Genomic DNA, 25789 nt, shown 5'->3' on the forward strand with positions numbered 1-25789 from the left:
TGCGAAGCCCACCCCGAAGCAGGTGACATTTACACTGAGTCTTGAGAGTGAGTTGAAGTTCATCAGATAGTTTGATAGGGGTTGGTCAGAAGAGGTAATCTCTTTGAAGCATGAATCAAAGTTAATTTTGAATCATTCTAGTCTAAAACCTGATCTCTTGTTTTAAATATCAAATTCTAACTTATGGATTTGCTATAGATTCATACATTCATCTGTTGATTCAAATATGTATTAAATATCTAGTAAGGACCAGGGATATCACGATGACCAAAAATGACAGTGTTCCTACTTTCAAGGAGCTTGCTGATTACTGTAGGTGATAGATATTAATCAAAGAATCCCACAAACAAATGCGCCAAGGCCTACAGCCAATAGTGAACAGTGCTGTAGAGCTTACATAAGGCAGGTCTGGGAGATAACCTGAGAAGAGGAACAGCTAAGAGCTCTCTGAGAAGAGGGAATAACATGTGTTCAGTTCCCCCTGGCTGAAGCGGGCACCTGGTGAAGGTGAGGTGGTGGAGGGTGAGGGATGAGGGCCTGGAGGAGTGCTTGCTGTGCTGGGTGTCTGGAAAGGGTGTCTAGCTCTATTATTCCTCTTCAGTGGAATGTGTTAAAATTTGATAGCAGTTGTTATAGTTCTTCCGGCTCTGGTACATGGTGCAAACATTCTTAAAATAACCACAACTGTTGAGTTGTTTTTAATTACTCGTATTAGAGATCCGGATGAAACCACGCTCTAAAACTTGTTATAACCACTCAGTCTCACGATCTTCTGGGCTCAAATCAGACCTGCAATAAAGAACTTTTTGACACAGACATAGGTGAGCTGAGAGCAATGCCGAGACAAGACACTGAAAACCTTAAAACCATTTTACAATATCCTCCCTCCTGGCTTTATTGCCTGGGGTTCCAGGCCAGGTGATTATCAACTCTGTCAACATTGCTTTCCAACACAGACACAGCTTTCATTTAACTTTCTGACTCTGACTCGGGCTGCTTGCAGGGGGCAGACCTGGAAACAGCATACCTTGCTGTACTTCCAACATGCTCCTGTTTCATCTGACAGTTGTATTGATTTTAGCGCACCACTAACAGTGTGCTAGGAGCAAGGCAGGTGATGGTGCAAACAACAGTGGGTGTCCTCAGCACCCAAGAACATTTCCACAAGGAGGGCTTTCAGGGAAGCCAATCAGGATGAATGCTTCCCCGTGAAATAACAGCATGACCAGGGTCTATGTGGATGTTTGAAAGGAGAACGGCTGAGCTCATGCTGAAAGGACCAGTGAATGGTCTGTGCCATCTTCTTATTCACGATTAAAGTGACATTACATCAAATGGGGTTTTAACAAAACATGGACAAACACAAAATGTCAAGATCTGTGTGAGTACAAGGAAAGAACATGGAATCAACTGCCATACCTTGTAACATCGTACAGAAATGTTAAGGGGGAGGGCCAGACATGCAGCTAGCCTGAGCACTTGAACTTCACTGGGGATACTATCAGATGGATCAGATAAAATTGTGCTGACCTTAACTTCCCCCAGGGAGGAACTGCATACATTTTGGGAGGAACCATAATAAATGCTTTTAGCACAGATTATAAAATGTCCAAAGGCTATAATCCTGGTCAGTTAAACTGCCTTTAAGGAGAGTCTATGCAGACTGTTTTGCTGAGTGGGTTTTGCACCTTGAAGGCCTACAGCTAAGCTACTCAGGAAAATAAAGGAAAGCTGAATACTGCCTTTACTCTCTAAATTATTATTATTTTTGGTATGTATCTTTTGCTTTAATTTTTTAAGTGAACTTTATTTTGTAGGACAGTTTTAGATGTACAGAAAAGTTGCAAAGTTAGTACAGAGAGCTCCTATATATGCTGTGCCTAGGTTCCCCTATTATTAACATATGGGATATTTGTTCAATTAATGAACTCATACTGATGCATTGTTATTAACTCAAATCCATGGTTTATTCAGAATTCGTTAGTTTTTACCTAATTACTTCTTCTTTTCCAAGATCCCATGCGGATACCACATCACATTTAGCTGTCATATCCTTTGGTTCCTCTTGGCTGTGATAGTTTGTCAGACTTTCCTTATTTTAATGACTTTGATAGTTTTTAGGAGTCCTGGTCAAGTATTTTGTAGGATGCTCCTCTACTGGAATTTGTTTGATGTTTTTCTGATTAGATTGGTATTACGGGGTTTTGTAAGAAAGACAATACAGGTAAAGTGCCTTTTTCATCACATCCTATCAAAAGTGCATTCTCTCAATATGATTTATCACTGTTGATGATTCCTTTTGTCATCTGTCTGAGGTAGTAATCTCAGGCGACTCCACTGTGGTGTTACTCTTTCTTCCCCATCCCTTTCTACAAAGTTCTCTTTAGAAGGAAGCAACCATGTGTAGTCCACACTTAAGGAGTGGGGAGTTATGCTCACCCTTTGTGAAGGCAGAGTATCCACATAAGTTATTTGGAATTCTACTGCAAAGAATTTGTCTCTTCTTCAATTATTGAGTGGAATGCTCTTCCCTTAGGGGAGATCAGGCTCTGGTAAAGTCTCTTTTTACTGAAAAGTAGACAGTTACAATGCAGAACATTGTGCGTGCATTTCAAAATGGTTACTTTCTCATCAGAGACATGAGACAATTTTTTTTTTTTTTTCCGTTCTTTTTTTGTGAGAATCTGGTGTGGTCCTGGAGGAGGTTAAACTCAAGAAAGTGTGAGAACACTCCCTAAGACTATAGCCCTGAGATAATTTTTACTTTCCCTCTAGTCCACATGCAGAGTCCAAAAACTTATTAAATTACCACTTAATTATTCCTACCAGTTTATGGTTGTGGAAGATTCTTCTGTAGGTAAGCTTGTTATTAACCAGGGTTCTTGGCCTCCCTTGCTCACTCCCTGGGAGGGGGGGGAGGGGAAGGGGTGAGCTGGTTCTTTATATGGGGTGAGGGTAGGGGCGGGTCCAGGGGTCAGGCCAAAAGGGATGGCGTAGGTGGTGTGCCCACCCCCTTGGTGGTGCTGCGTGCAGGGCGCATGCACAGTACCCTGCTTTTGCTCCGGGCATCTCAGAAGTGTCAGTTGGGTTTTTGTTTTTGTATCTTGTCATTCATAATTTGCCCCAACTGCGCATGTATGTAGTTATTTTTAATCTGTTATAGTTTCTTTGTATTCTGTTGCTTGAGGAGGTGTTTGTCCCCGTGCAAGCACTGCAGCAAAGGCTCCCAGGTCCCAGTAGGTCTCATTGCCCCCTGAGGGATTCTACACCCCTCATTCTTAAGGGTTAAGGGGCAGAAGGTCTCTTCTTCTGAAACTTCTTCCTGCTGGACAGGGGCCACAGACCCTAGCGTAACCTAGAGGCATAGAAGTCCCTTGCTGACTGTTCCAAGGACCTATAGGGACCTGCGACACCCTCCGCTGAAATGGGTTGAATTCCTTGAGCCATCGTGAGCCTTCCTCAAAACTGTTGAAGCCTAGAAGACACAAACTTAACCAAAAGGTTAACCAAACTAGGGCCCAGAAGAACAACAACAATAGCCACTAAAGGGCCTAGAAAGGGAAGGAACCAGGTTAACTTTGGGAAGGCTTCCTAAACTGTTGACCAGACAGTGGAGGCGATATCGCACTTGCCAAAATTGTGAAGCTTGAAGTCCTAACCACTGGACCACCAGGGAATTCCCTTTATTTCCTTAATATTAACTTCTAGCTGTGCCTGTGCTGTCGCATTGATCCAGGTACAGCAGTAAGTATCCGTTATCACACAAACTCCACCTAGTTATGACAGAAGATAATCAAGAGGTAGACAACTGTCAAGAACTACATTAGCCAAAGAAACAAGAGGGGTCTTAAGTTCCATTAGGGCCTGTCCTGTCTGTTCCATCCTACAACCAAGCTGTCTGGTGAGATTTCTCAGTGTTACTTCATGATAGGTAAAGCGTCCCCACGGAGCTGCCAGTCCTATGGCCAGCCCTGCCCCTGCTACAATCATTCCTAGTGCTTTCCAGGCTCAGTTGTGAGCTGCAGTGGTCCTGTTACAGATGAAAGTCCCTCTCATCCCTATGGTCCCTAGAGTGGACATTATCAATGCATTTATAGGCCATAGCTTGGTTGGAAAAGGACAAGGCCTGGCCATAATTCCACAACATATGATGGTTTGGGTATCTTCAGAGGAAAACAGACCCTTCTGGGATGCAGACCTGAATGTCTGTCTCATGATTGTTAAGAGTAGACAGTCCCTGAAGGACATAACTGTTGCTAGTACTTGAATAATTAGGGGATAGCAGACCATTTCATTGATAACTAAGTATATAAAGCTCTACAACATTTTTTTTGGGGGGGGGCGGTATGTGGGCCTCTCACTGTTGTGGCCTCTCCCGTTGCGGAGCACAGGCTCCGGACACGCAGGCTCAGCAGCCATGGCTCACGGGCCCAGCCACTCCGTGGCATGTGGGATCTTCCCAGACCGGGACACGAACCCGCGTCCCCTGCGTCGGCAGGCGGACTCTCAACCACTGAGCCACCAAGGAAGCCCTGACAAGTGAGTTTTCTTGCCATTATCCCCTAGTTAGTGGACTAGTAAGGTGGACAGAGTCAATAGGAGCTTTTCTGTGGTGGAGTATTTCCCTTAAACCCAGCACGGACAAAGGAGCTGCCTCCCTGGTGGGGGTGTCTGAGCAAACAGGCAGAATGCACGCAAGGGTACAATAGCAAGAATGGCACATAGGAGTCCAACCTGCCGCATCTTCTTACTTAACTGTCAGTGGTGCCTGTCTTTTGAATAGGTCTCTCAGATTTTCCACTGGCTCACAGGTGTACTGTTCTGTTGTACTTGCGGGGGTAAAAGCTCTAGTGTGTGCAGATGGACCCAACTAGATATCCCTTGCAGTTTGACAACAGGCGGGGTGGCTAAAATTACTTTATAGGGGCCCTTCTATTTTGGCAATAGTTGGTGTTTTGGGGGACCCCTCTTTCCAGGTTTTAAGAACTTGGTCCCTGGGGTTTATTTGTGAAGGAACGGCCCCTTCCACTTAGTGGGAGCTGGCTGTGCCTTGTTGGCATAGTCCTAGATTGCCTTCTGAACGTGTTCTAGATTAATAATATACCTCAGTGTCTGACTCACTTCCTCATCCAGTAGAATGTCAGTAGTAAGAAAAGGCCTCCCATAGGTCATTTCAAATGGGCTAAGCCTCAGATTATAACTGGGGGCTACACGGACCCTGAGGAGTGCAATAGGAAATAGGTTGGTCCAAGGTTCATGAGTCTCTGGCAGAGCTTTGCTAAGGTTTTCTTTAAAATATGGTTCATTTTCTCTACCTTCCCTGAAGACTGGGGTTGCCAAGAGGTGTGTAGCTTGTAGTCTATCCCTAGGGCCATTGTGAGTCCCTGTGTGATTCTGGCTACAAAAGAGGGCCCATTATCACTCTGGAGGGACTTTGGAAGTCCCAACCAAGGAATTATTTCTTTTAAAAGGGACTTACAGACTTCAGTAGCCTTTTCAGATCGAGTGGAGAGGGCTTCATCCCATCCCGTGAAAGTGTCAATGAACACAAGAAGATATTTATATCCTGACAACAGGGGCATTTGGGTGAAATCTAACTGCCAGTCTTCCCCCCAGGTATGTCCCTCAGCATTGAACTGGCCTGAGTAACAAAGGGGGGGTGGGGATTGTATGGGCCTGTGGTTTATTACGGACACATAAGCACAGGCAAGCGTTACTTGTTTTACTGTTCTTTTAATCCCCTTCCCTGAAAAAGCCTTTTGCATCAAGTCCCACAGTGCATCCCTCCCACAGTGGGTGGCATGATGTAAGCTCTTAGTGAGTTTCCCTTGTTGGACCTCAGGGATTAGAACCTTATTCTCCTTTTTATACCAGCCTGTGCTTCCTTTCTCATAGCCCCATTTCTCAGCATTTTCTTGTTCCTGTGGGGAATACTGGGGAAGGCTAGGGAGTTCGGGGGGGCCAATCACTAGGACCATAACTTGCTCAGGCTCTTACAGTAGAGCTGCCTGTTTTGCAATTCAGTCAGCTTTGCTTGGCTCACGAAAGATCCATCCCTCTGATGGCCCCTATCGTGGATCACTGCCACCTGGGTCGGGAGCTGCACTGCTTCTAAAGAGCCGGAATTAAATCTTTATGAGAGAGTTTCTAGCAGTTAACATTCCTTTTTCTTTCCCAATGGCAGCATGAGCACGTAGTACATGGAACCTGTATGTCTAGGGTGTCAGGGCCTTGGCTTCTATGACTTCACCGAGACTACCCCGCCTTTTGGGTTCCCATTTCTATAAAACTGCTCCCATCAGTAAACCATTCGACCTCAGGGCTGTCAAGAGGCTCATCTAGAAGATCAGACCTGCTGGAGTAAGTCTGCTCTATGGTCTCTATATACGAACGCACTAAGCCTCCACTCTCAACCTCTGGACACAGAGTTGCTGGGTTCAGGGTTTGACACACCTTTAAGGTAATGTCGGGGGTGTCCATTAGGAGGGCCTGATATCTTGTTAACCTTCCTCCAGTCAACCAATGATGTCCTGTGACTTCCAGTACAAACGGTACCTATTGAGGGGTTAATACATGTAGGTGTTGTCTCAGGGTGAGCTTGGAAGCCTCATTAACCAACAGGGCTGTGACAGCTACTGCCCACAGGCAGCTTGGCCATCACAGGGCCACTGAATCCAGTTGTTTTGTAAAGTAAGCCATTGGTCTCTGGTCCGGTCCCAGCTTTTGGGTCAGGACTCCTAGCACTGTCCCTGATTCTCATGAATGTATAGGGTAAAGGGCTGGTCCAAATTTGGAAGCCCCAGTGATGGTGCTCTACACAATGCAGTCTTTAGAATCTCAAAGGCCTGCTGGTGGTCCTTATTCCATTGAAGGGGCTCCCTTTCTTCTCCCTTTAGAACCTCTTGTAGGGGTTTTGCTATAAGGCCATAATTTGGAACTCAGATATGACAGAACCCAGCCATCCTGAGAAAGCCTCCAAGTTGCCTCTTGGTGGTTGGAGATGGTAGTGCACTAATGACTGTTTTTCTATCTATGGCCAGGGCTCTTTCCTCTGGGGTCAAAACAAATCCTAAATACTAAACCTGTTGCTGTGAGATTGGAGCCTTGGTTGGAGACACTTTATATGCCCTTTTTGCCAGAAAATTTAGGACCCTAGCAGTATATTGATCTGAATCTTGTTTGGTCTCACTACTTATCAATAAATCATCAACATATTGTAGCAGAGTTCCCTTCTCAAGGCTCAGGTTCCTCAGTTCCCTTGCTAACACGTTTCCAAAAAGATGGGGGCTGTCCCGAAAACCCTGTGGAAGCACTGTCCAGGTATATTGGGTAGCCTCCAGGGTGTCAGGGTCCCTCCATTCAAAGTCAAAAAGGTATTGAGAGTCTGGATGTAGGGGAATACAGAAAAATGCATCTTTGAGGTCCAAAACAGAGAAATACTGAGCATTTCCCAATACTTGGGCAAAGAGGGTGTATGGGTTTGGCACCATTGGGTGAATAGGGACGACTGCCTCATTCACTGCTCGCAAGTCTTGCACAAACTGACGCTCCCTGTTAGGCTTCTGAACGGGGAGGATCAGGGTGTTGCAAGGGGATCAGCAGGGCCTAATGTTTCCGTGTTTTAGGAATTTGGTGAGCGGTGATTGGATCCCCATCAGGGCTTCAGGCTTTAAAAGATATGGTCTCTTTCAGGGGCCTTTCCCTAGGCCTTAATCTTATTTTCATTGGGAAATCATGTTTTGCCCTTCCTGGAACCAAGGTATCCCAAACTGCAGGATCTACTTGTTCTCTAATTTCTTGCAGGGAGGTCTTGGGGAATCTTTTGATGACCATCACATGGGTCATCTGGGGCTACTAATAGATGCACATTCTGTATTTGAATTTTCTACCTCATTGGACTATGAATATACTAGCTCCTAATTTATTAACAAATCTCTTCAAGCAGGGGGTCAGGGCATTGTGGCGTATACAAAAAAGAGTGAGTAATGATAACGGACCCGACTCTGCAGGCAAGGGGAGCTGTAAATTGCCTTACCTTTGGCTGTCCATCAACTCCCGTCACAGTACAGTCACGGTTGGGGAGGGGGCCAGCCGGCCTCGTCACAACAGAGGAAGTGGCTCCAGTGTCTATAAGAAATTCAGTTCTCCTACCCGCCACGTCAAGGGTGACCTGAGGCTCCACTGGAGTGATGAGGATGGAACGAATAGGAGCTGGAGCCAGGCAGGCACTCGCCCCATCAGTCGGTGTGTGGGAATCTCTCATCCGAGAGATTCACAAGGACCTGGGGTTGGGGCTGCCCCTCTGGCATCCCACAGGAGGGCGCTCAGGACATTCCCCTTTCCAGTGCCCCTCCTTCCAACAAAAGGCACACTGGTTTGTGCCCAGGCGGCTTCTTGGTGGTCTGTCCAGCCTTCGTAGCCTTCTAGGGTCCTCTCGAGGTGGTGGGTGGATCAGAGGGGCCAAAAGCTGCATTTTCTTTATCAGCCTCTTATCCTTATTGGCCTCTTCTGTTAAGTCTCAATTGCCATAAACCTTGAAGGCCTCCTCTACCAAGGTTGACCATGGAGTTTGCAGCCCAGCCTCAAGCTTTTGTTACTTTCTCCTGATATCAGGAGTGGCCTGGGTGATAAAATGCATGACCAACAGTGTCCTTCCTTCTGCAGACTCAGGGTCTATATTAGTGTCCTTCCTGAATGGCTCTGTCACCTGGCTCAGGTTTTCATCTTTTTTCCTGTGTAACCTCTGGGATCTTGTCATTTACAGGCTTCACCTTATACCTTTCATTCCTTCTGATAGATGAGTAATATAATGTCTCATCCTAGCCTGGCCTACACGATCTTCATTGTCCCAGTGTGGGTCATGGTCTGGGATTGCGTCCCGCTCGGCCTGATAAATTTGGTGGTGTGGATAGGTGACCAGTAGGCCATCTGTGTGTTCCCTGGCCTTTCTCTGTATATGCTCCTTTTCATCTGGGGTGCAACTGGGCCAGAATAACCATGATGTCCTGCCAGGTAAGAGAGAATGTTAACCCCAGCCTGATGAATTTGTCAGGCTCAGATTGTCAGGGTTCTGTGAGAACCTGCCAAACCTCTCTTTACAGATTCCTAAGTCCCCCATCGAGAAGGGGACATGCACTCTAGTAATCACTCCATTCCCATTAGCTACTTCCCAGAGGGGGTAAAGGCCTTGTGGGGCAAAAGTGGTGGCTAACTTTGAACCTGATCAGAGCCCCATTGGAGGAAACATGAGGGGCTCCAATTTTTGAGTTTCTGACTTGACAGGGAAAGGTGGGAGTCTGGGAGTTGAAGATGGTGAAGGGGAAGAAGAAAGGGGGGCCCGAGAAGGAGGCTCAGTACGCCGATGGCTAGTCGGCAGTTGAAAGAAGGGGTCTGTGAGAACGTCTGGCTCTGAATCTTTTGGGGGCAACACAGGGAGAGAGGCTACATATAAACAACAGGAATCCCTCAGTCTGGAGTCTACACGTATGGGCCTACACATATGGGACCTCTCCCCATTTTTAAGACTGCTTACAAAATAGGTCCAGTTGTAAAATGGTGTTAAGTTTAAGGGATCCATTCCGTGGCCACTTCTGGTCACCCAAGGTATACGGGAACCAGGCTGTGTTGCAAAAGAAAATCAGCTTATTTCCTTACTGTCTCCAATTGTTAAGAATGCAACCCAGAGGAGAATCTCTCAGGATTCCCATGTTTACATATAAATCTGGAATCTAACAACTAGAGATCCTGGGGGCTGGATGGAGTCGAGGTCTACTGTAACGACAAAGGGGATCACAGAATTCCCTCGCCAGAGTTAGTGACACAGACAAGGAGTCTCCAGGATGAAGGGGATGGAAGTGTAGGTAACGAGGACCAAGGGAGAGGACAGGAGAGGAAGGACAGAAAAGACTGAAAAAAAAAGAGACAGGAGGCGATTGCCTTTTCAGCCTGCCCCCCGAGGGTGTCTATTCAGGCACCAGCCTGTGCACTTCCAGAAAGGGCCAGTGAAGGAGGGAGCACCCTGTCCACTGCCCACCAGGGTGATCAAGCCCCGAAACCAGCCAGTTGTACATCGTCTGCGGGTCGCCAACCCACAGATGGGACTCCCACCCACACATACACCAGTATATAGAAATCTGCCGCTTCAGCCTGTTCCCAATGAGACTTCTCTTGGCAGAGGAAAAGAAAGGTGAGAATATTGGGAGGATCGGACGTCCAGCCACTACATGATAGGAGGACTGAACCTCTGTCACTCTCATGTGTCTCCCATCAGGGAAGGCCCACTGGACCAAGGTCTGCTTGGTGTGAGGCAAGCCTCTCCCACCTCTGCTTGTGACCTGTCAAGGTGAGCCGTGGCCGGCCAGAGGGAGCAGGTCTCACAAGCTGAGAACAGTGATGCTGTAGCTGCCCGACGTCCACTCTCTCGGGAGGATAAGACAGAGAAGTAGGAGAGGACAGAGAAAGAAGTAGAGAGATTTCAGGAGAGGGAAAGGGAAAGTGGTGAGGGAAAAAGGACAAAGGGGAGGGGGAAGGCGTCGCCTGAATGAGGGTACTGAGGTCCTCAGGGGCCAGGAAGGCAGACTTACCAAACGTGGTGATGCTGAAACAAGAGGTTCAGGTGGTCGCCTGTCACCCACTGGGAAGCTGCATTCAGTGGTCGGGGGTCCCGGAGGTTCCCAGATCCCCTCCCGGGAATGGGAGACTGTCCCGGCAGAGTCACAACAAAGTATGTTACTGACCAGTGTCCTTGGCCTCCTTAATCAATAGAAATTGATAAGAAGCCAGATGAGAGATTCAGGCAAGGCTTTACTGGGACTCACTGCTGCAGCAGGAGGGAGTGAGAACAAGTAACAGTTTCCCTTGCTTGCTCCCTGAGCTGGGGCGAGCTGGTTCCTTGTATGGTGTGAAGGTAGGGGCAGGTCCAGGGGTCGGCTTAGGTGGTATGCCCACCCCCTCGGTGATGCTGTGAGCAGGGAGCTTGCACAGTACCCTGCTTTTGCTCTGGACATCTCAGAAGTGACAGCTGGGTTTTTGGTGTTTTGTATCTTGTCGTTCATAATTTGCCCCCACTGAGCATGCACGAGGTTATTGTTAGTCCCGAATAAATTCTTTGTATTCTGTTGCTGGAGGAGGCGTTTGTCCAGGTGCAGGCACTGCAGCAAAGGCTCCCAGGTCCCAGGCTGTCTCAAGCTGATCTTGGCTGATTCTCTGTATTCACTTGTCTTTCCAGGTTTTAGAGGGGTGGTTTGCCCTGCAACCTCAATTATCTGATGGATGTAAGAATAGCCATTGATTTTGTTTGTTCAGCTTTTCTTATTTTAAGGACAGGAACGACGATTTCTAAGCTCTTTGTCAGATCTGAAAACTGGAATCTATGTCTAAATTCATTTGAACCAATATGTATGGGATATTAGTTTGAAGGATGGCCAAATTATTAGATTTTTTTGTGTTCCCACTTGTCTTAACTAACCTTGGATTGGGATACCAGCAATTTAAACCTGCATCTCAGATTAAATGTAGCCACTGAAATGAAAACAATTCTCAAAAAGGCTATGAGAGAAACATCCAAAATAATAAATTTTGGAGACAAAGTTGTGTTAATGGACCACAATAATACCAGTGAAAGCAACTGCATAGTGTAACAATAATCTAAGCATTTGAAAGAAAAGATTTAGAGCATTATATCTATTATGAATGCCATGAATAAGCAGAACAAGAGGTTGATTCTATTCAAGACTTTTATCCCAGATTTTGAACAAGGCCCTCTAGCTCTCATGATCAAAAGTCTCATTCAAAGCAGAGGCTCTGAACTAACGGCCCCAAAGCTGAACTAGGCTTTTTTTTTTTTTTTTTTTTGTGGTATGCGGGCCTCTCACTGCTGTGGCCTCTCCCGTTGCAGAGCACAGGCTCCGGACGCGCAGGCTCAGCGGCCATGGCTCACGGGCCCAGCCGCTCCGCGGCATGTGAGATCCTCCCAGACCGGGGCACGAACCCGTGTCCCCTGCATCGGCAGGCGGACTCTCAGCCACTGCGCCACCAGGGAAGCCCTGAACTAGGCTTTTTGACATACATTGTTTTTGAAAAAGGAATGGGCTGCTGACTTTTAATGATTTGGCAATTTCTCTAGAAAATGTGGGTGTGCTAGAAACACTGGCCGATGTCGCCCACTGATAGCCCTCTGCAGAAGTAGCACAGAAGTTACTCCCTCCAATTTGCCACAGATGTTTCTAGATAATCTCACCTGTGTCTATAGCTGAGGCTTCCAACCATCTGAGTTTGTCTTCTCAAGCAATTTATCAAAAGTTGGGAGGAAAAAAAAAATTCTAGTAGATCTTTTATAGAACCTGGAAGTCTAGAAATAGAAATTCAGGATGTTGTCTACATTTCAATAACATGTTGATTCAATTCACTTTTTCCACGGATGATTTATGATAAACAACTTAATTAGTCAACAAAGAAGTACATGTGAAGGTATTTCCATCATTTTCTGGATCTTTGTAACTTGGGGCTGTTGAAAACAACCACCTTTTCCAAATTATCTCCATGTCTTCTTTTTGTTCCATGTCAACTCACTCCATTTTGCAAGAAGCCTAAATAGCTTCTGTTAAGTCCATTTTGTAGAATTCATATTCTGATTCAAGATGTGGTCATTACTAACACTATGTGGTTTGCTTTGGAAGTAGTTAAAAAGAAAACAATTTATAGATTTTGAACTTAAAGTTATATAACCTTGACAATTTTCCTAGTCTCCATAGCCCATACCCACCAATATACTTTTTCCCAAGGATAACACCTAGTTAATAGTTTACTTTTGTTTCCCATCTGCATCCCGTGTGGTTGCGTGCACACACACGCATGCAAACACATGCACATATATGTATATGTACATACAAAATCTATACATATATATACACACACACACAAAGCTAAATATGTTTGTATATACACACATACATACACTTATATATACATCTGTTTACTGCATTTTCCTTATTTGCACACGTGGGTTCATATTATGCATACTTTCCATACTTTGATTTTATTCAATGGCTATATAATATTCATTGTGGCCATTTCTGTTGTTTCCAGTTGCTTCTCTTTTGTGTTTGTTTTCTGTTTTGTTATTAAAAATAGTACCACTGACATACTTTGATGATTATATCATTTCCAACTTTTACAATTAATGATGGAAATCCCTAATAGTACTCTGCATCAAAGAGTACCAGTACTCTGCATCAGAGTACCTATATTTAATATTTTGCAACACATTGCCAATGTGTACCCCCAAGAAATTAGCACCAACTCTATTTTCCTTGAATCTTTGCCTTTACTAAATACTCCTGAAATTTAACGTTCTCTATTCTGATTTTCATCTCTACAATGAGTTCAGTTATATACTTTTTTGCATGTATTCTGCATACCTTTGCTTTTCTGTGAAATTCTTGTTCATATATTACATGTGAATATCTGGATTTCAAAATCTAATTTGGTTATTAGCCTTCAAAAAATGTTATTTCTCAGCATAGTTTTCATTGGTGTTTCTAGAAAAGAAACTTGATAATTCTTGTTGCTTGTTCAAGTGCCAAGTGTCCAGGGAGTGTTAAACTTGACAACTGCTGCCTGATTGAGATGCCATGTGATATTTCTCTGGGAGCAAAGTTTTTCTCAATATGCCATAGCTATAGGGTTTTCTTTAGGCCCCTGTGCCTTGTGATATCTCATAGTCAAAGGTGAAACCAAGGTTTAATAACTATAAAGAGTAAACTGTTCACACACTTCTCTTATTAGACATGGTAATTACCTGCTATCAGGCTGAAAGAGAGAAACAGTGGAGAGTAGTGGGCAGATACTCTAAATCAAAGCCTTCCATAAATCTGAGACTTGTGAAGTTCACTCAATTAGCATTTATTGAATCCCTATTGCTAGTAGTTCATCTACTAATTATTTTTTTTGTAAAATGTGCATTGAATTAAAAAGTCCTTGTATTAACTTATATAATATTGTATATCAACTATACTCCAATAAAAAAAATATGTGTGATTTTGGCTCTCAGGCATAGTGTGCCATGGGTAAAGACTGAAACAAAAAGATAGACTTAGGATTCTAACATGAAGAACCCTGTTGAATGGACCTTATCTAATCACAAAGAGTTTTGGGGGCAAGAGGGGAGAGCATATTCAGTGTGTGAGAAATAGGATGAAAATGATGTTTTTGTCATTCTCCTGATCAGGTGCCCAGTGGAAAAGTTACTGGTAAGTTCCAGTAACTTTTTGATACTCAGCTGTAGTGTCAGAGGCCCTGCTTTCATAACTTCTCCTCCAGCTCAACTCTGTGCATGTGATTTCCCACAGTATTCAAAGGCGGAAAGGCATCCCGTGACTGCATTGGAGAAAATGATGGAGTCAAGTTTTGCCGGCCCCCAGTCATTCCCAGAGGTCCCTTCTCCCAACAGAGGAAGCCAATCTGTCAAACACCACAGGTACAGGTAGCTAATCATGGTGGGAATGGGTGCGTTGACACAATGTATAACACTGGACAACACATGCTGAGGAATGACAACATTGTTCAGGAGATATGATAGTTCTTGCTTCTCCTGTAGTTCCCCATGCAGTGGATGCTCAAGCAGCTCCTAGCAGGCAAAGCAAAGATACCAGCAGGCAGCAATGCCCCTAGAGGAAGCCTAAAGGAACTATTAACAACACCCATCAAGTCTGCAGACACAGACCAGTGAATGAAACTATTGCAATCTGAAAAACTATTAAAAACATGATTTTCTGCAAATTTAATGACTAATTCTTCCCTAGGCAGCTGATAGGACATGCTCCAGGTCTCCCAACATGGTTCTCACACAAAACTTTCCAGAGGGAAGAAGCCTGGCAAATCTTCCCCTTTGGTTTATTAGATCTTCCATTATCAATGGAGTGGGACTTTTTTTTTAACAAGCTGACTGTAAAAATTGGCTCTTTGGGGGAGAAAGCCAAAAATAAAGTTGTCTTATAGAAGTTTTACAGCATTCTGAGGCTGAGCAAATTCTTCAGCATCTTCTAGTCACATGCTGTGTTTATACATAAGGAATCTGGAACTCCAAAAATTGAAAGTTTTGTTCTAAAGTGCCAACATTTGATACTTGCTGGAACAGACATTTTGTTTATGTGCATCCAAAAGTATTGATATGTCATCTTTGTGGAAGCTGTCCAAAGATTTAAGCTTCCTTTTCTTAGTAAGAAGTACAGTATTTTAAAAATTCTTAATTATGGAGATTAAAAAAATTTTTAATGGAAATGGTAAAAAAATAACAATTGTTCCCAGCAATGGAAGATAAATGTTGTTGACCCTTGGTTTTCATATATGTAGGCAATATTTTGAAAATCACCATGAGAGAAGTATGCATTATTCAAGGAAACTAACTTCTCCCTCACCTTTCAGGGAGTCCCTAAAAAAGATTTTCTTGATGCTGGCCACATTTACTATGAGGTTTTCATGTTACTCTTGATACTAATCATTAGTACTTGATGGTGATTTTTATTCTTAATCTACATGGGTAGAGACTGAGGTACTAAGGGTTTGTTAAGTTAAAAAAAGGTTTCAACACAGGATGAAATATGTTTGGCTACTGGATAATTGCTTTAGTTATTAACTACAATTTTTGGTTTATATCAATTGGGGCATTTACAAATCTTTCCCTGCGAAAAGATTACTTCAGTTAACTGGACCTAGTGGATGTTCTTCAATTACGGAATTAAGTACAAAATTATTGGCCTTTTAGAAGATGTTTTTTTTCCAAAAGGGCATTTTCCTCTGCCGATTGTAATACACGTTAAAGTGGTATCCCATTCAGTCAAGTAAGATAATTAAGTATAATATTAAGTACTATATTGTCATACATGTTTTAAAGTTGATATGATAAGCAATTATAGCTTCTAATGTATTTGACCTGCAAATACCCTACCCCTAGTTTTGTCTGTTGATATACCTCCTCCTAAACTTGGTTTCTACTATGGTTTCTAGGAATCACTCACAGATCAAATAAGGAAGTCTCTAAGAGACCTTCTTTTTTATTTGGTTCAATGACATTGCAGTATTTGTTGGCATACATTGCATCCTGATAGTAGATAGGCAAGGGTTGATTTATAAAGTGCTTTTAGAACTTTGTAAATTATAGTTCAATATATCATAGCTTTTGTTTTGTAAAACATGCAGTAGACTTAAACGTTTTTGTGATTGATAACCTAGTCACTGATTTATACATCCTGCAAACTGCTGTGTAACTTCCTGAATGCCACTGGGTTAGAAAGCTTGAATAGTTGATTGATCAATAGGTATAGAACTGTTTTTTAAGATGGGTTACTAGCTCATACTGGTAGACTTTTATGAATAATTCATTTCTTTTGTGCACTGCAAATATGACTCATTTGGATAACTCATTTATGAAACAAAGCTGTTAATTCAAAGCCACTATTTCTCATGTTTAGTCCAAAAAAAAAAAAAAACCCGCTTTCTTTTTAAAGAAGAAATCTATTATGTCATGTTATACTTATTACATTATATTTTGGCAATATAACTCATTTATAGACAGCACATGTAGGTTTTTTAAGGTGAAATAAGTCCAGGGTTTTCAGTGATTAGTATGAGCCTTTGTCAGTTTGGGCAGAGGAATCAAGGGAATTTACTTTGTTGAGCAGCTACTAAGTGCCAGACTCCCTGCTAAGCACTTTACATACTTTTTAAATCCCCATAGCAATACTATGAAAATACCTAAACAAGTGCTAATACCTTTATTTGCATCTCTTCCACCCATCTCTAGGCTTTATCTTTTTCTGCCTTGCCTTGTGCACTAAGAGGGCAGCAGGCTCACTTGCCTTTGGGCTTCTGTTGGTTTCTTCTGATGCACAGGCAAGCTATGGAAGGGCAGAGGCCAGTGAGGTCCTAGCACTTCTGCCCCCTCCCTCCCTGCCTGGTTGCCTCAACTACAGCCCTGTTTCTAGCACTAGCCAAGAGGTCCTCTTCTTACAAGCCCTTTCTCTCTTCAGTCAGGTAACTACTCCTTCCCCTTGTCCTTTCAGTTACGGGGATGGTAACAGCTTCCCATTGTTACCAGCCCTTATGTACAGTAGTATCCTGTAATTTTTTTTTTCTCAAACAGTGAACACACTTTTGTAAATAGCAAAATCTTCCCAAATGACCCAATATAGAGTGCCATCTATTTCCCCCCAGGACTCTGACTGATACAAGTACTTTCCCCAGTATCATACAGACCTGATGCAGCTAATTCTAGCATCCAGGCCTGACTACGCTGTGGACTCCACAATTGCCACTGGATGGTATAGATAGAAGCCGGAAGGGAGGGAAACAAATTAGTTATTATAGAGCTCCTTAAACTCGTTGGTTTAGTGACCTAACTAGAGGTCCCAGAAATATTATGATGAAGAATGAAGTTGTAATAACGTTGCCAGGTATGATCTGGTGTTTGCACAAACTCAGGAAGTTAATGTTGGGCTTGACGAATATGAAGTTATAAAGTGTGATCATTTCACCTTGCCCAAACCAGGAAGGTGGCTACTAGCACTCATTTGTCGGGTTCTCAAATTCTGACCTTAAATAATATTTGAGAAGTTTTGTATTTATTAAGTGGAAATAACAGGAATGTTAGTGGAGGGAAAACTTACAGAACTCCAAATAATGTATTAATATGCGTAAAATTCATTTGGGGGACTGGTTCCTTTAGAACTTTACTGAAATTTTGAAAATGTTTTTGCTGTTTCTGTGTGTGGTTTTATTGCTATTTTCAGAGCTAAATGAGTAGGAACACAAAAATTCTAAGTTCCCTTATTGGCATCTCATGGAATGTCTGCACAGGAACAAAGTTCTCACAGTTCACATGGTAGTAGGGTAAATTCAGTGGGGTGGAGGGAGGAATGGATATGGAATAAGTAATGCGTCAAATTAGTAATTGATTTCTGTAAAGAGTCTAGTTCTTTGTCTAACGTGATCTGTGTAGGGATCTTACCTGCGTTATATCCCGTTTATGCCTTGCCCTTTGATGGCATCTGGCATGGTTATTTGGGTGTATGGGTCAAGCAAAATATACGATCAGATGTTTATTAAAAGCAAACTCAAAGGGTTATTATGGGATTATATAAAATCATGTGTGTGAAACTTTTGAAAATTGTAAAGCACTATAGAATTTAAAGAATCTTTCATTCAATTAAAGAAAGTTAAAGCAAACTCAAAAGAAAAATAATTTAGGTCCTCAGGATTTGCGAAAATTTGAGACAGTGAACTGCAAAAGTAACATATATATTAAGGAGAGAAAGGCAATTAAAATAAGGTTAGTTTATTCTACCACTAACACAAGTGAAATTTTCCCCATAAAGTCCGTAAGGCTTCCTGAGTTTAGTTCTTGGCAGTGTTTAATAACAAGGCCATTTTTATTTCTATTAAAGGCAATTTTGTAGCTTGGATAATAAGGGAGAATGCCTCAAGCGCACCTCGTTGGCTGGAAAGCTGGTGTTATTTTAGTCCATTGTGCTCCAGACTGGAAAGCCAGAAACACAGGAACTGGAACTTCTTTTCTTCTCAGTCTCTCCAAAGATAAACAAAGATCAGCAACTTCCAATCCCTCCTAACAGATATGCTACAGGCATGGATGGAGCCTGACCTAGAACTTTGAGGATCTAGGGTGGAAATGCAGTGCTTGAAAAGTTTCAGCAGCCACCTGTGAGGTTATTGCTATGATCAATTTGTTTGTTGGTTTTCTTTCCACCAGCAGGACTCTCTCTTCTTGCTGCAGTCCAGGGCAAAAGAGTGGTATGCTCCATAGGAATGCCTTCAGAAGGACACCCCCCTCACCCCGAAGTAGGTTGGGCGGAATCGTGGGACCAGCATATCAGCAACTCGAGGAATCAAGGATCCCAGACCAGGATACGATACCTTGCCAAGGGTAGGTCTTAAAAGCAATGGAATTTAGGGAGGGTGTTATGAATGATATCGTTTTAAATTGAGTTATTATGTTCCTTGGGGTTTTATTCACTGATTTCATCATTATTTGGCTATTTATGCTTGCTTCCACCTTTGTTCCACCAAAGAATAACTTTAAAAAACAGATACAATGGAAATAGATATTAGGGAAATGGTAGATGGAAAAGATATACAGCATTAAGAAGAAAGTAAGTGTATAGACATCTAGACACTATGTGATTATTGCAGTTGCTAAAATAACTGGGAATGTGTCTGATTTTAAAACAGAGATTTCTTAGGACAACTAACGTGTTCCTTCATCCTTAGGTTTGGAAAAAAAAGTGCTTAATTCTCTAATCACTATTGTGGACAATACCGTAACAAAAACCTGTAACATATATATAGCATCTGTTCCTTCGAGCATTCTTGAACAAGTCTCAGTCAGTGTTGACAGAGTATTGTCAAGGCACAACTAGCTGAACTCAGATCTCTAGTTTCATTCACAGTGCAGGGATGGAAAAATTGGCTTTGGACTCCATGGCTGTTGCTCATCCTTGCAGTGTAAAAAGTGTCCCTTCCTCTCAGTGGACACAGACCCTCATAGGGCTCATAGCATGGTGAGTGGAGTGTAGAATGAATTTTAGCCACCACTCACCTAACCGACATAAGCTGTTCAACCCAGTATGGCAGCCCTTGTCAAAACTGACTGAATTTCAAATCTCATCTTTGCCCCTTACTACTTGTAGGGATTTGAGAAAGTTTTAACATCTGAGCTTACGTTTTCTCGTCTATAAATTGAACAAAATAATACCAGCTTTCCTGAGGGTTGTTGGGCAGATTAAAAAGAAATTACATGTGTCAAAAGCTTGTACCTGACACATGGTAAACAGAGAAGGGGTACCTGTAGCTATTGTCACAGGAACCATTATTCTCATTAATTTCAGGAGCAGTGCAATCAGGCTTTACTCCAGAAATTCCAAGAATCCATTTCCTCACTCAAGCCAGCTTCTTGTTGCATCTAGTGTTTCTCTCTCTGAATCAGCCAGGCTAGGCTTCTTTGCTGCTGTGGTCTGGGTGATTTTTCCACCCTGTCTGTAGCAAGTTAAAAGCCAAAGCAGCTTTGAGGTCTGCCCCAGACGCTTACCTTTGTCTTTTCTTCTGGGTGATATGTATGCAACAATGCCATGTCTGACGAATCTCAGCAACCGATTTCTGTAGGAATACTAGAAGATAGGAAATAAATAGCCTGTGTCTGGATTTTGTAATTTTGAAGCAATTCCAAATAGACTGTAAAATATATTTGGTAAGATCTGAGGTGAGATTTACACATTCAACGTAACAGCTAAGTTGTCCAAAATGTATAATGCAAGTCAAGAAGTAGTTTGCATTTCTCTTTGCCTTATATCTGGAAAAGGGGCTTGCATTTAGCCTAAAATTAATTATGTTTCATAATTACTTTTCTTCTGAAATCACTAATAATATCTGTTACTTAGGTTTCTTCCCCCCCCACCCCGGGGTGAACGTTGGAGTGAGAATGAGTGAGGTGAAATCAAGTTAGAGATTTTGTGAGTGGAGAGAGAACCCAGCCCGTGCTGTCTTTCTTCTGTTGGGCACTGTTATGGCTATTGTTTTGTTTTGGTTCAATCATCATTGGGTTTGGAATATTCTCTCCAATTGGCTAGCCACCTGTATTTTCCTATGTGATATGCACCTGATGTTGATAAATGGTGACTCTAAGTCACTGTGTGCTCGGCCCAATGAGTCTCAGGGAGCAATCTCTTTCTCAATTCTTGACAACAGCTATTTCCCACTCCTGGGGGACTGACCGTCTCTCCGGACTGGAAATGGGATTGGTAATAGAATTTCACAGCTAAAGGCCCTCTTCAAATCTGGCCCTAGCCTGGAGGGGGAGTGAATGAATTTATAAGAGCCATCTGCTGCTTGTTTATCAAGCATGTGGGTGCTGTCTGCTAGTTAGATTCCCGGTGTATATGATGTCTCTCCTTGACACTAATTTCAACCCAGCTTGAACCTAGTGCCTGACTTAGTGAAGCTTGAGGAGGGAGTCAGGTAGACAGGAACTTCTTCAAGAGCCTTTCCCCTGATCAGTGGATTGATGACAGCCATAGCAGTGGCTCACAGAGCTGTGAACTGGGTTATGTCGGGCAAATCAAACTAATGGAATCATGTACTAGACAGAAAGAGATGGAATCACAAGTTAGATTGCTACCTTCAAAGTAGAAGGGATCAAAACATACTGATTATCCACCTCACTTAAATAGCAACTTTACAAACTTATATTCAGTTATTCTTCAGGAAGTGTACCGATGAACACACTAAAGATAGCAGAATTTAACCCAAGGTGGGATAGCCCACATAAAAGAAGTGGATTGAATACAGGCCTTTCTGACTAAATAAACCACTAAACCAGGAAAGGAATGTAAAGAAAAATCACAGTCATGGATGGTGATGTGTAAATGGAATCTCTAATTGTATGGCTCCAGAAGGAGAAGTAGATTGCTTCAATTTTGTCAGTTCATTCTAATTCCATATGCACCAAGAACTGGGTCTTGGAGTCCTCTGGGGAAACACCGATTTCTTGGCCTGACCCCTGAATTACTGGGAATCAAACCAAATGACTAACTGTTGAAATCTTCCCTCTTTAAAAGGATGCTTTGACTCACATAGTTACAGAGGAAATATACTTGTGATTACTTTGTTGAGGGATTGGAGGAAAGGCAGTCCAACCGGTCCAAACTGGTGTTTTACAGTCAATGAATGACAAGCTCATGGATCAAAGGTGTGACAGAGTCATTGACTCTGAAGGGATACAGAACTCTGAGTATCTTCTAATCAAGAATCATACCTAGAAATGTAACTCTCAAACTTCTGGAGAGTAGTATCACCTCCTAATCAAAGACCAGTGCTAGGACACTCAGAGCAACTCTAGGAAGGGAGAGAGGACTAGTAATGTGCCTGTACTGGAATAGTGAAGAGGCATTACTTCACTGAGTCCTCAGAGCAGTCCCTCTAGATCAGTATTGCTACCTGATGGTTTTAATTAATGAGAGAATTAAGGTAAGGCTGCTGTGTTTGCCTAAGATTCCAGAGCATGTAATAGTGGTGAGACTTGAAATCCTCTCTGATCCAAAACACAATCACATTTTTGGAGAGTTCTAATTGTTTAAAGTGCATCTTCATGTTAGGGCAGCATTTTAGATTTCAGTTGTTGCCAGCATGTGATCCATACCTGGCTTGTGAGATGATGTGTAAGTCGACTCCTTCAGTCAGCACGCAGGCATATTAGAAGACTGCTCCAAGTTTGGCTTGAATTGCCTTCGATTACTTCTTAGTCATGTGTTTTGCCGAAAGACTTACTTTCAGTTTCAAGTTTGGAGGATTTGTTGGCAAAATAACCACTCAACACTTAATTAAGTAAGAAATAAGAAAGCTTGTTACGTTAGTTATAACACAGAGATAAGCAAAATAGTAAGAAATAAATGTATTTACAATCACCAAATTGGGGAAGTACCTACATCCAGATGCAAGCAACGCTGTGACGTCCCTTGAACAGCAATTTGGAGTCCCAGTTGGAAGGTCCCGGGCGGTGCGTCCACTCCATGGATGAGAGGTCAGAGTGCAGCCGGAAGGAGTCCTGCTTTTAATGCCAAGCCGCAAGCTGATAATCATCAGCTTACGTGCAAATATGCAGCTCTGGCTATTATCATAAATGCTCTGATCTCTAGTCGTAAGTCTCAGAATGTTCACTGATCCCCGGGATTTGGCCAGATTCCCAAGGCCCAGGAAGCTTCGTGACTTACTCCCTTCCTTATCTGTTGGTTCCCAAGACTTGTTAGCACCGTTTCTGCTGACCTGCATGTAGTCCAGCAGTTCGGTATGTAGCTCCTTTCAGGGTCTTTGTTTAGTCAGAGGCCTACTGTTGCCTCTGAAGCCTGAACAAGACTATTAATTTTTTCAACATCATGTCACGTTGTGCACTTGCATCAACAATTGACTGAATCCTCTAAGATACTTACACCTTTATCCATCATTTTTACAAATAATGTTTAGATCCAGGTATTAAGAATTGGCACTATCACCATCACATTTCAACCTGTTAGATTCTACTCACTGATACACTCTGATGATGGTCCATGTGAAAGACGATTTTATCCTCATTAAATTTCTGTGCCATTGGTGAATCTGATAGCAGACATTCTGTATCTTCATACACGTTAATCGTGCTAAGGAAAGAACACAAAAGCCTGCAATTTGTCCCCTTTCTTCTTGTTGAAATTGATTCATTGATCAGAAACTTTAGGTTCAGATTTTCAGTCATAGAACACTAAGGAGAAAGTCGTTGAGGTCCCCCAGGGAATTTCTTTGTATGTGGCTATATAATTTGTGCAGGTAAAGATTTTACATCTCAAAAAAGGTTTGAGATGCCCACTCATTTCTGGCTTTCATAGTAACAATTAAAATAAGACAACGTGGGTTTAACTTCTTCCTCTGCTGCTTACCAAGGGTGTAATTTGGGGCAAGCCCTTTGGGTATTCCTTAGTCCAGTTTATTTATCCATTATGTGGTAATAAATAAACCACACAGTTTTTGTTTTTAAATCAGTGGAGGTAATTAGAGGTGAAAGTGCTTTCTGAAAGCTCTATGTGAATGTTTGTTAGCTCTTGTTGTTAACTGGGATATTAAGGGAGTGTTTACCTTGAAGATCTGTTCATGTATTCCTGAGTCCGTTCCATCAAAATTTATTGATTGCCAACTCCGTACTAGGCTCAGTAAGAGAGGGTAGAACACAATAACACCTAAATTTGTTCCCTATCTTTTCACACTGTCTGGCAGAAAGACAGATCTCTACATTGCTCCCATCTTGTCTTTACAATAAAGGTTTCTAATATTTAGTATGCAACACACTTCACTGCAATTATTCTTTCCATGTATAAACATGATTTTTATTTACATTATAATGTAAGACAAGGGGAATGAGATTCATTATATTGAGGATGAATGCATTTAGATTATGCTTAAATTTTAATGTTTAAGGTTAAAATTGAGGAAAAATAATTGAGAAGTAGAATAAATACTACTGTTCAAGTCCCCAAACTACATTTCTGTGAACCTACGATATCCCTGCCTCACTTTTTGGCACTGGAAAGTTCAGAGGCAAAGGAAAATTCACTAGCTCTGAACAAGCAAGAGGGTGGCCAGCCAGGTTCTGGCATATTTAAGCCACTTGGAATGGCACAATGGCGTTCTCAACAAGTCATTAACATGCACCCATGAACTACCTTACTTGGCTCCAGAAACCATGTCAAGGCCCTGTGGAACTCACTTCCTGTTCATCTTGGGCAGACAGAGGAACTGTATGCCTCTCATCCCATCTTTTAGGCTCAGCAAACTGGCAGTGAGGCAGTTCTTACCAAGCAGAGTGCCAGTGGAAATTGGATTTGGTCCCCCTAAAGTCAGTGTGAAGCAGAGAAACTCAGGACTTTAGTACCTTGATACTTAATATTGGGCTTCCTGATTGCCTCCACCTAGGGTGGCCACAAGGAGTCTACACTGGACTAAACCAGGGCTGAGAGGGTGGTCAGGTTGATGGAGTGGAGTAATGCCATTATGGGTTTCCTGTTTGTCACTATGGAAGGGCCACACTTACCTGCTCAATCCCCATTTACTTTGTATTCTAGGATAGAGGTCAGGAAGACTATATCCCACCTGCCTATACAGCTGTGGTGTGTTGAAAGATCCCTGGACTTAAAGTAAGAAGATCTGGGTTTGAGTCTCAGTCTGTCACTTATTTTCTGTGTGACCTTGGGCAAGTCACTTCACCTATCTGAGCCTCAGTTAACTTCTCTGTTTAACTGGGAACATAGTATCCGTCTCATGGGGTTGCTGTGAGAATTCAGTGAGATGGTGCATGTGGAAAGTGCTTTGTTGACTGAATAGTGCTCTCAGGAAGCTGGGAAGAGTGCAGAATATGTAACACTTTGTTTCTTCTTCAGGTATTCATCCAGTGGTTTAACAACCCAACAAAATGCATCAATAAATATGCAACTGCCTTCGAGAGAGACAAACTCCTATTTTAATAGCTTGGATCAAACGGACCTGATGGGATATTCATCCCCAAGGGCCAGTTCCGTGCCCATCATCCCCTCAGTGGGTCTAGAGGAAACCTGCATGCAAATGCCAGGGATTTCTGAAGTCAAAAGCATCAAATGGTGCAAAAACTCCTACTCTGCTGATATTGTCAATGTGAGTATTCCAGTCAGCGATTGTCTTATAGCAGAACAACAAGAAGTGGAAATATTGCTAGAAACTGTCCAGGAGCAGATCCGAATTCTGACTGGTGCCAGGCGGTCAGAAGACTACGAACTGGCCAGCGTAGAAACCGAGGACAGTGTGAGTGAAAACACAGCCTTTCTCCCCCTGAGTTCCACAGCCAAATCAGAACGAGAGGCCCAATTTGTCTTAAGAAATGAAATACAAAGAGACCCTGCATTGACCAAGTGACCTGAGATGTAAGAATCTGTGCATTCTATGCTTTGCTCGACAGGAAAGAGAGGAGATTAAATACAAATTATTTATATGCATTAATTTAAGAGCATCTACTTAGAAGAAACCAAATAGTCTATCACCCTCATAGTGTTTTTTAACAAAATATTTTTTTAAAGGGAAAGAAACGTTTCAGGAGGGATAAAGCTTACCACTAAAGCTTTTGGGTAGAATTTTGAATACAATTTCATTTAGTCCCAACACTGTCCTCTTTGGCTCTTAGATGTGGGCAATTCAGACTCTCAGCCCCACAGTGCCAGTGACCTCATAA

At 42.7% G+C, this 25789-nt stretch overlaps 1 protein-coding gene across 7 annotated transcripts in view; it reads left to right on the forward strand.

Moving 5' to 3' along the window:
* NRG3 (neuregulin 3) overlaps window positions 1–25476 on the forward strand; it is a gene marked incomplete at both ends in the record, with an annotated part of 1082027 nt that extends 1056551 nt beyond the window's left edge. For 2 of the 7 annotated variants that reach the window (XM_079713076.1, XM_079713077.1), the window contains 4 exons: window positions 14349–14476; window positions 18788–18937; window positions 24654–24725; window positions 24969–25476. In XM_079713076.1, coding sequence (XP_079569202.1) covers window positions 14349–14476; window positions 18788–18937; window positions 24654–24725; window positions 24969–25476 — 858 coding nt within the window. Of the gene's footprint in view, window positions 1–14348; window positions 14477–18763; window positions 18938–24653; window positions 24726–24968 lie in introns of all 7 variants that reach the window. The other 5 variants (XM_079713078.1, XM_079713080.1, XM_079713079.1 and 2 more) reach the window with 3 other exon arrangements.
* Between the last annotated feature and the right edge of the window lie 313 nt (window positions 25477–25789).

This window comes from Hyperoodon ampullatus (assembly GCF_949752795.1).
Source record: "Hyperoodon ampullatus genome assembly, chromosome: 1".
NCBI classification, from domain to species: Eukaryota; Metazoa; Chordata; class Mammalia; order Artiodactyla; family Ziphiidae; genus Hyperoodon; species Hyperoodon ampullatus.